Source organism: Canis aureus, chromosome 19 (genome assembly GCF_053574225.1).
Source record: "Canis aureus isolate CA01 chromosome 19, VMU_Caureus_v.1.0, whole genome shotgun sequence".
NCBI classification, from domain to species: Eukaryota; Metazoa; Chordata; class Mammalia; order Carnivora; family Canidae; genus Canis; species Canis aureus.
Window position 1 is genome coordinate 3829577 of NC_135629.1, and position 10245 is coordinate 3839821.

Genomic DNA, 10245 nt, shown 5'->3' on the forward strand with positions numbered 1-10245 from the left:
TTAAGGGAAAGCTGAAATCTGGACACGTTTTTATCTGAAATCACTTGAATTTTCAATCCTATTTGTTTGTTTCATTTCATTTTTGTTTTTAAAACACTGGGCAAAAACAGGCAGATTCTAGCCAGAGGGTCTTGGAAGCTGCAAGCCTGCCAGGCTCTCCAGCTCTGCTGAACCTGTCCACTCTGCTGATTCATCTATCCACTTTCTGAATGGGCTGCATTGTGACAGACCAGCCCTTCTTTCTTGAAACTCTCTCCTCCTTAGCTTCCGAGACACCAGCCACACCTGGTTCCCTCCTTACTTTCTGACGTTCCTCCTCTGCCTCCCACAGAGCAACCTTCCCTTTCCTACCATTTCCACATCCTCCTCTTCCCTGCACCATGACCCCAGGGAGACACACCTGACCCAGCCTCCTGCTGAACCAGCTCCAGATTCACATTTCCAGCGACCTTCTCTCCGGGATGGCTGGACCAATATCAGTCTGAGGGTGCCCTTGCTCCCATGCAGGGGTTCCATCAGGGACATCACCATCTGCTATTGCTCTGACCTTTCTGAATCCAAGCTCAAGTCTCCCTCCACCCCCCCAGCCCCCCCACCCCCCTGCCAGTCACCTGGCTGCCTGCCCTCCAGCTAGGTCCTTGGGCCAGCTCTCTTCCTGGTGTTCCTGCCCCAGCTCCAAGCACCCTGGTCCACTGCAGCAGGGCGGCCATACCCACCTCCCTGCCAGGTCCTCTGCTCAGTCTCGGATGGCTTCTGTTCCTGGACAGAACCTCCTCCGCCGCTGCAGCAGCTCCATCTTACTACTTCTCTTTCACTGCACTACATCCTCTGTGTAGCCCTGCATGCACACACTTGCATTTCCAGAACCTGTGGTTTTCTCCGCAAGACCTTTCAGCTCCCCAGGGCCGCCCCCAGGGTTCAGCCAGCAGGACTTCCAGGAACCCACCCCAATCTCTGCTAGGAGATTCCTGATGGTCTTTTCTCACCTTGCGGGAGGTCTCAGGCCTGCAAGGTTTTCCATGGCTCAAGGTCCACTTAGGGTCCTTCCTGGGAGAGAGGCTTGGCCTTCTTTGCAGGGACCTGAGCTTATCTTTCCTCTCCTATGGGCTGTACTCACTGTGGGGGAGCTGAAGACCTCCCCTGCCTCCAGGCCACTGGCTCCTCTCCCCGCCAAAAAATCTCCACCCCCCGTCTCACTGGTTCCTAGCCTCAATTTCCTCCTCTTCTGGGTCTTATTCACTAGCTTGTCGGAGGGCAGATGGGGTCTGTGCCTGCTTTGGAAAAAGGGTGCCCACTGACAGGGACCTCTTGGGGTGGAAGGCCCAGAACATCTCCCCTCCCCCTCCCCCCCTTCTCGGACTTCACGGCCTCCACCTCTCTCCACCCCGGAACTCCAATTTTCTACCGTCCCGTCCCATCCACTCTTCCATGCTCGGCCTAAAATCACTTACCCCGAAGGAATCAGCTCTCCCCCCGGGGTGTCTCCCCATGGATCCAGCTTCCCCAAGTAGAGGCATCTTTCACTTCGTGAAATGCCTTCCGGCGCCTCCAGGGCACCAGTCACGCTGGATCCCGCCCATATCAGAGCCTCCAGACTTGCACAAGCCCCCGCGGGGGACTTCGCCTGGTACCAGGAGAGAGGGAGCTGGGAAAGCAGTCTCCAGGCCCGGCTCGCAATCGCCCTCCCCTCCCGCGAGGGGGAGGGGTGCGGCCCAGCACCTCCCCTCCCCCCATCACGTCGGAGAACTCCTTGGGGGGTCGCAGCCTGACACTCAACCGGCTCCACCGTGGAACCGCCATTTGGCTTTGGGGCGAACGGTGGCGGCCACTTGCGCACCACAAAATGGGGCATTTGGAGCATCGGCGCCAGTTGGGTGGGGGTGGGGGGAGGTTAGGGAATGTCCGCAGGGAGACACCCGCAGTGGCCCCCACGTCCTCCCGGGCCGTGCTCAGGCCCCTTGGCATAGCAGGACCGCGGGCGCGCAGTCGGAGGGCGCCTCCAGCCGCCGGCCCCTCGGACTCGGGTGGAGACCCCCCTCGAAGATGTCCTAGCACACTTCACATTGCCCCAGCCGACCACGTGAGGGCGTGCCCTGTGTTAGTTCGGACAAATTAAAGCTCGTCCTGCGGGCAGGCCAGGGCCCCCCAGACCGCGCTCAGGGCACGGGAGGCCGTGGCGCACTCTTGGCCGCCGGCCGCAAAGCTCCGGGCCGCGTGGCCTCCCCCGGAGCCCGCGCTATTCGCCCCTAAACCGGGTGCCCCCCTCCACTCGCGCTCCCGCAGCATAGGGTGCGCCCCTCCGTTCCCCTTTGCCGAGCCCTTCCCGGGCGCAGGCCGCCTCTCCGCTGCGCCGCGGGCTCGGGCCCTGTCCGGGGCGCTCGGCCGTGGGCTCGGGGGCGCCCGGGAGGCGCGGGCCGGGAAGCCAGCGGCCGAGGAAGGGGCTCCAAGAAGCACAAGTTGGCGCTGGCTCCAGACCAGGCTGTTGTTGTTCTCAACGTGGTCCGCCACGGAGCTATAAAAGCGGAGCGCAGCGCCCTCCTCGCCAGAGCGCAGCGCGCACGCCCAGCGAGCTCCGGCAGCGGCTTCCGCGGAGCCCCCCGGCCGACCTGCCCCCGCTCCGGCCGGCTCCCGGCTCCGACCCCCTCCGCCCCGGCTCTCTCCGCTCCGGCTCCGGCTTCGGCTTCGGCTCCGGCCCCGGCCCCGGCTCCGGCCCCGGCCCCGGGACCCCCGCTCCGGCCGGCTCGGCCCCCGCCCCAGCCCTGCCGCCCGGCCCCAGGCCCGGCCGCGGCCGCTCCCGCCTGGAGCCGCCGCGCGCCCCCAGTCCCCCGGCGCCCCCTCGGCCCCTCGCCTTCCTCTTCCCGGCGCGGCCCCCGGGCTTTCGCGCCCCGCCCGCCACCAACCCGCTCGCCACCATGTCCGTGGAGCTCGAGGAGGCCCTGCCGCTGACGACCGCCGAGGGGGCGGCCAAGAAGGCGGCCAAGGCCGGCGGCTCGGCGGCACTGTCCCCGTCCAAGAAGAAAAAGAACAACAAGAAGAAGAACCAGCCGGGCAAGTACAGCCAGCTGGTGGTGGAGACCATCCGCAGGCTGGGGGAGCGCAACGGCTCGTCGCTGGCCAAGATCTACACGGAGGCCAAGAAGGTGGCGTGGTTCGACCAGCAGAACGGGCGCACCTACCTCAAGTACTCCATCAAGGCGCTGGTGCAGAACGACACGCTCCTGCAGGTGAAGGGCACCGGCGCCAACGGCTCGTTCAAGCTCAACCGCAAGAAGCTGGAGGGCGGCAGCGAGCGGCGCGGAGCCACGGCGGCCGCCACCGCCCCGGCGCCCGCCGCGCACAAGGCCAAGAAGGCGGCCCCGGGCCCACCCGGCCCCCGGCGCGCGGACAAGAAGCCGCCCAAGGGCCCGAAGGCCGAGAAGCGCTCGCACAAGAAGGGCGCCGCCTCCAAGAAGGACAAAGGCAGCAAGGCTAAGAAGGCGGCGGCCGCCGCGGGCAAGAAGGTGAAGAAGGCGGCCAAGCCCAGCGTCCCCAAGGTGCCCAAGGGCCGCAAGTGAGCGCGCCGACGCTCGGTTTTCTACCCAAGTGTATGTAGGTTTTGTACGGATGCCGCCGCCCCTCCTCTGAGCCGCCGGAGGGCCCCGGGCCCGCGCTCCATCCCCTCCCCGCCCCTCCCCCGCCGCCCTAGCGGTGGTTTTTTTTTTTTTTCCTTGTTGTTTTTCCTTTAGATTTTTGAAACGGCCTGGCGACGCCACTATTGGCTCTCGCCCTTGGCAACGGCCGTCGTCATGGTTACCGGCCCCTCGGCGCCAATGGCCGCGACCGCGCCTGCCCGGCCCGGTCCGGGTACTCTGGGGGACCTTTCCCACTCCCCACCCTCCGCCTTTGGGTGCGCGACACACAATCGCTCGGGGCGCGGCCCGCGCGGCCTTCCCTTCATCCCGCCGGCCTTTTTGGGGCACAATAAATTGTTTAAACCTTTGAACCGCTCTCGTTTCCTTCCGAGTGGAGTAGGGATGGGCGCGGTCGGCGCGCGCTGGGGGTCGGATGGTGGGGCCCCAGGGCCCTGGGCGCCCGGGATGTGCGCGAGTGGGCCTGGAGCCCGGAGTGCTCCGTCGGGGGCGGTAACTGCAGGGGGCTGGGGCCGACCGGCTGATCCTGGAGGGACCCTCGAGGGACGGATCCCCTGGGAACGGAGGTGGAGACATGTTGAAGACCCGCGGGTCCGGGGCTGGGGGAGGGGGGACGGGGCAGCCCTGGCTCTTCCGGGTTTGCCGGCCTGGGCCCCTCAACACGTACAAGGTCACACCAGGCTAGGCATTTGCACAGGTTAGTTCTTCTGAACTCTCGGAGACTGTGCTGATGCAACAGGATATTGGAAATGAGGCCTCGGGCTCTGGCTCACTGAGTACGACCCTAGGTGTGGCTTGAGTCAGGTGCTGATCCTCCGCTCACTGGCTGCTCCGGGGTGTACATGGTCGAGGGTTATTGGACAAATTGGAAGGATGACCCTCCGCCCTGAGACACCCTGGCGTCCAGTACATGTAATGGTTGTATTTAAGACCAAGTGAGCCCTTGACAGATGCTCCCATGAGGACAACCCTGCAAAAGGAAGGCTCTGGGGCAGTGGGAAGCTAGGGAATGTTCCAGAAGAGTGGGTATGTGCATGTACCAAGCTAGGTAAGCCTGGGCTGGGGGTAGGTGACAGACGGAGATGATCTCTGGGTTAGAGACTATGGGTGGGGGAAGGGGAAAGAGCATCAACTAGAAAAGCCCCTCTGGCTTGCTGGTGTCCCTGACCCTGGCCTGGCAGCCACTAGCCTCCCCCAGCACAGATGGTGGGGTCACAGGGCAAAGCTTCAGGCACTCACCACCCTGCAGATCCTTCCACACAGGGCAAGTGGCCAATCCACGGGCTCTTTCAGTTTAAAAGTCTTGCTGGGTCCCCCAGCTGCCTCCTGTCTCTGGGAGCTGCTTCCTGCCCTGGGCTGGCTGTGAGGGGGGGCACAGTGGCGGGCGGGACAGCGCAGGGGCCTGCCCTGCTGGAGCCTCCCTGCCAGTGGAGAAGTCCTATACGGTCCCTCGGCACATCATTGCTCTCTAGGCAGGAGTTTTGAGAACAAGATGAAACACCCCCCTCCCCCCCACCCCGGCAGTACAGACACCTGTGTCTGATGGCAGCAGGGGGCAGGGCCCCCACTCCTAGTTTTCTAGGACCCAAACCACTCTACCCTCAGGCCATGTGGCTCTGGGGATGGGACTCGCCAGGCCAGGGATGGTCATGTGACTGGAGACCTGACCAATGAGTGTTCCGTTGTCCCCTTTGCCACAACCATTGGGTCAGAAATAGGTTCTTGACCCCAGTGAGTTCAGTGAGAGTCAATCCTGGGACTCTTCCCAGAGCTGTAGACAAAGAGGTGCTCTCTGCCCCAGGTGGGGATGTGGGGCCAGAATTGCAGCCATCTTTGTCAATATACTGTGAGAGCCCATCTGAAAAAGGAGCCAAGACAGAAAGTTGGAACCACAAAATGGAGAAACAGATACTTGAGGACGTTAACAGAGCTTCTGGATCCAGCCATGCCTGAAGCTGGTGTGAACCTGCCTCCTGAGCTGATACTTTGCTTTTTATGTCAGCTCACTTGAATTGGTTTTGTCATTTGCAATCTGGTCTCACTCTGTTGACTCACTTTACCCTCCCATGCTCCCAATGGACCTTGTCATTCCTTTAAATTGTTCTTCTGAAAGGACTGCCCCAGTGTCCCACTGTCCACCCACAGGCCCCTGCCCTCCTCTCTTCTCGGGGTGCTCCCTAGGCCCTTCAGCTGGCCCTTCTGTGTGGGTCCTACATCTCTGCCCTACACCCCAAGGAGAAGAATGGATGGCTGTGACCTGCCCCATATGGAGACTTAGTGTATACCAGGCACTCTAAGGAAGGCTGCATGGGCCGTCCTTCAGCCTTGGGACAGCCCCAGCAAAGACGGAGTTCAAAAGCTTGTCTTGCTAGTCTGGTGCTGAGACTGGAAGGCTGTATTTTCTGCCCTGACCCCACACTCCACTCCTACACAGGGCTGGGGAGCCCTGGACCCACCGTTGGCCTACTGTGTCTCTTAGACCTCACTTCCAGGAGCCCCGTGAGGCTCTGGAGAAGGGCTTCCTGTGCTGGGGGGGGGGGGGTGGCGGTGACCCCAGTGCCATGAGGAAGCAAAGGACCACATGTATTTGCTTGTCTGTAAAATAGGGGCTTAGCAATGGCCCCAGCCTCCTCTCTGTACTCCCTGACCAGGACGGGGGGGGACTTGGGCAGGAATAGGTCTCTGGAGGCCTAAGTCAGCATCCTGGGTCTGGTCCACCATGGCTTTTGGTCCAGGCAAGCTTCTTGTTCCCACGCCTCCACTTCCTTATCTCTAAATGGAGCCAGGAAAGATTTCTTTTACTCACCCATCAGCTAAGCTGGGAGAGGGTGGACACACCTCCAGTCAGGGGCTCCAGCTTTTCCAGCCTCCAGCCCTCATCCCCAGTGTAGCCACTCTCCTGTGCCCCTGCCTCCCGCCTCTGGTGGGGCTGGAACCTGTGTCCCTGCAAACCTCCTCAGCACAGAATCAGATGGGGTTGGGGGGCTCAAGCACTCAGCACAAGCTCAAGCTTGCCATCCCTCTGTCCCAGGCATCAGACCTTGGGTCATATAGCCAGAGGGCCCTTTAGCCATTCCGGCAGCTCCATTTGTCAGAGGCAGCAGAGAGGCCCTGGGTCTTTCTACAGCGAGCACTACTGAGGCCACTGGCACTTGCACAGTGGGGCATTGATCCTTACAGAGGTACTGGGGGAACAGGAGGGCTCTATGGCCCAGTCCACAGGTACTCATCAGCACACACTGGCTGAACAGAGGCAGCGATGGGGACCCATCAGACCTGCTTCCTGTTCTTGGGGAGGATGCACAGGAGGACAGACAAGCCAGCAGCTTTAGGGTAGGGACCGTCCAGGCTGGAGCACCAGCACAGGCCCCCAGGATGGCCAACACTCCTGAGCCTGGAGAATGGCGAAGATGGCACGTAGACTGACCAGGCACGAGGCAGGAAGAGTCAGCAGGGCTTCAGGTTCCCCTCTGAGAGTTCAGTGGAGCAGCAGAACCACAGGGGAAGTGGCACATACACACACCTGGCCCCTGGCTGCACACTTGAGGGGCTGATGAACCAGTTCCTGAAGACTGGATTTCCATGGTGGAGGCTGAAGTCTGAGACCCCCAGGCATACAACCTGGGTCAGTGAAACAGAAGGAGAATCCAGGGAAAATGGAGTCATTGGTGCTGTTTCACACTAAGGAGGTAAATCAGCTGATCAGCAACCAAAATGGTGGTTTCCTTCCAAATCTGGCAAGAATTGAGCTTGTGGCCCACCCTGCGGAAAACCTGTGAGTAAGGGAGTTGTGGGAGATGTAGTTTTCAGCCTGGCCAAACTGACACACTCCACTGCCACCACGTTTCCCTGTTACAGAACAGGCACATGTGAGAGGGTGAGGAGGAACTGGCCCAGAGGTCTCAAACATAAATGAGCACAGGCACCAGGCCAGGTAGGGCAGACTTGCCAACCAGGGGACACAGACCCTACCTGGAGGGGGGCAATGACTACCAGTTCTGCGAACTGCTTCCCATTTTCTCAGAAAGTGTCAGAAGCACCTCCTGAAAATGTGTCTACATCCCCTTCCAGAGGCAGGGAGTGGCTTGGGCCATCCAGGGGGCAGAGGAGGGTGCAGCTGCCTGCTAGTGGTCCCACAAGGGGCTCCATCTTCAGAAGCACTTCTTGAGAATTTATGTAGAAACCATACTTTTGGGGGGGTGAAACCCCCTTGTAAAATGAGAGCTTAAAAAAATACCCCACCTCACAACCATCAGGACAACTACTATTTTAAAAAATCACAAGTGGTGGCAAGAACGTGGAGACAGACATAACCCTTATACACCGTCAGTAGGTGGGATCCCTGGGTGGCGCAGCGGTTTAGCGCCTGCCTTTGGCCCAGGGCGCGATCCTAGAGACCCGGGATCGAATCCCACGTCGGGCTTCTGGTGCATGGAGTCTGCTTCTCCCTCTGCCTGTGTCTCTGCCTCTCTCTCTCACTGTGTGCCTATCATAAATAAAAATTTAAAAAAAAATACACTGTCAGTAGGAATGTGAGATGGTGCAGCCACTGAGGGGAAACACTATGTCTCAAAAAAATTTTTTTTAATTATTTATTTATTTATGATAGTCACACACACACACACACACAGAGAGAGAGAGAGAGAGAGAGAGAGAGAGAGAGGCAAAGACATAGGCAGAGGGAGAAGCAGGCTCCATGCACCGGGAGCCCGACGTGGGATTCGATCCCGGGTCTCCAGGATCGTGCCCTGGGCCAAAGGCAGGTGCCAAACCGCTGCGCCACCCAGGGATCCCTCAAAAAATTAAAGGATTATTATATATATCACCCAGTAGTTTTACTTCTGGACACATGCCCGAAAGAACGGCAAGTATCAACTCAAAAAGCTTTGTACACCCATGTTCATAGCATTGTTCACAGTAACCAAGAGGTGGAAGTACCACACATGTCTATCAACATGGATAAACAAAATGTGGCATCTCCATATGATGATTAGCCCATCTTAAAGAGAGAAGTCTGACACACACTAGAACATGAAGGAAGCTTGAGGACACGGTGCTAAGTGCAGTAAACCAGTCACAAAAAGACAAATACTGTATGATCTCGCTTACATGAAATATCTAGGACACTGAAAATCATAGAAAACCTGGTGGTTGCCAGGCCCTGGGTGGGGTAGACAGAAATGGGACTTGTTTAATGGACAGAATTTTAGTTTTGTAAGATGAAAACGTCCTGGAGATTGGTTGCACAACAATGTGAATATATGTAATGCTACAGAACTGTGCACTTAAAAATGGTTAAGATGGTAAGTTTTATGTCATGTATTTTATCACGACTGAAAACACTACATGAGCCAAACAAAACCATGTGTGAGCTCAGTGGGGCCTGCAGCTCCCCACCTTTTGAGGTCACTCAACCTGATCTTCTATGAGGGCCCTTCCGGCTGCTTCACAAGACAAGAAACCCGAATGGTGATGTTCTGGTGGCAAGAAACGAGGCCAAAGGAAGCTCTAAAGTGGTGAAAGTGAGACCCAGCCTGCCAGTACTGTGGGTCGGCACCAAGGGTCACAACCTCTCCCCAGAGGATTGTCATTAGGATTTCTGAGCCTTCGGCAGCCCTGGTGGCTCAGCGGTTTAGCGCCGCCTTCGGCCCAGGGCGTGATCCTGGAGACCCTGGATCGAGTTCCATGTCGGGTCCCCTGAGTGGAGCCTGCTTCTCCCTCTGCCTCTCTGTGTGTCTCTCATGAATAAATTAAATATTAAAAAAAAAAAAAGAAAAGATTTCTGAGCCTTGTGAGTGCACCCTGCAGATACACACTTCCAGAGGCCCCTTTTCTTGCCCACCTCACCTTGGCTCTCCTAGCTCCTGTCCTTCTGGAAGCTTCTGTTAGGGGCTGGGAGTGTGGCACTGGGGCCCTGCCTCAGCCTGTCCTTGAAAACTTTTTGTTCAGCTTGATTGTCCAACTCCTTTCACTGATACTCCCAGCTCCGCCAAATAGTCCTCTGGCCTCTGTGGCCCACAGGAGCACTGCCTGGGAAGTCTGCAGTATACCTCTCCTCCCAGGAGTCCTGGATGCAAGGGGAGATCCTCATCTATCTCGTCAGAGGGGCACCAGCCCAGAGGTAGATTCTGGTCTCACAACAATGAGATCTGTTTCTCTGGGCTCTTAGGAGTTCAACTGTGAGTACCCACTGTCCTGATTCACAGATGGGCAAACCAAGTCTCTGAGGAGCCAAAGTACTTGGTCAATTTTTCTTATACTGGGGACCCTGCCATACAACCTGAGCCAAAGCTCCTTTCTCCAAAGAATGACCTTCCACCCTTCCTACCACTTGCTTCTTGCTCCGGCTGAGAAGGGGAAGTTCAGGCCCAGTGGGGATTTAGGAGTCTGAGGCCTCCCATTATTCTCTGGTTCTCACCACCAATCCCCCCTCTAGGTGTTCCCAACAGCAAACAGGAGCTTGTCCAGACTCTAAGCTTAAACACCCCTCCCAGGCTAGGAGCCCTTTAGATTTGTCCTCAACTTAATGCCTAGCTTTGTGTCCTTGGCCAAGCCCCTCCCTTCCTCCCTTGCTTGAATTTGTTCTGCCTCTGTAGGAAGCAGGTTGGCTTTAGGA

General features: G+C 58.4%; 1 protein-coding gene and 1 long non-coding RNA gene across 2 annotated transcripts; both read left to right on the forward strand.

Annotated features, from left to right (window-relative positions):
* The first annotated feature begins 2542 nt into the window (after positions 1 to 2542).
* Positions 2543 to 3982, forward strand: H1-10 (H1.10 linker histone). Its single transcript, XM_077857624.1, has one exon. It carries the CDS (start codon positions 2913 to 2915, stop codon positions 3552 to 3554), a length of 642 nt encoding a protein of 213 aa, XP_077713750.1. The 5' UTR covers positions 2543 to 2912; the 3' UTR covers positions 3555 to 3982.
* A 255-nt stretch (positions 3983 to 4237) lies between these two features.
* On the forward strand, positions 4238 to 8211 carry LOC144289475 (uncharacterized). Its single transcript, XR_013357351.1, has 2 exons — positions 4238 to 4326; positions 5431 to 8211. It is a non-coding gene; the product is annotated as an uncharacterized LOC144289475 (long non-coding RNA).
* Positions 8212 to 10245: the final 2034 nt, after the last annotated feature.

Excerpts from the sequence above, each read along its gene's own strand:
- H1-10 (XM_077857624.1), top strand. The coding sequence starts at position 2,913 with ATGTCCGTGGAGCTCGAGGAGGCCCTGCCGCTGACGACCGCCGAGGGG.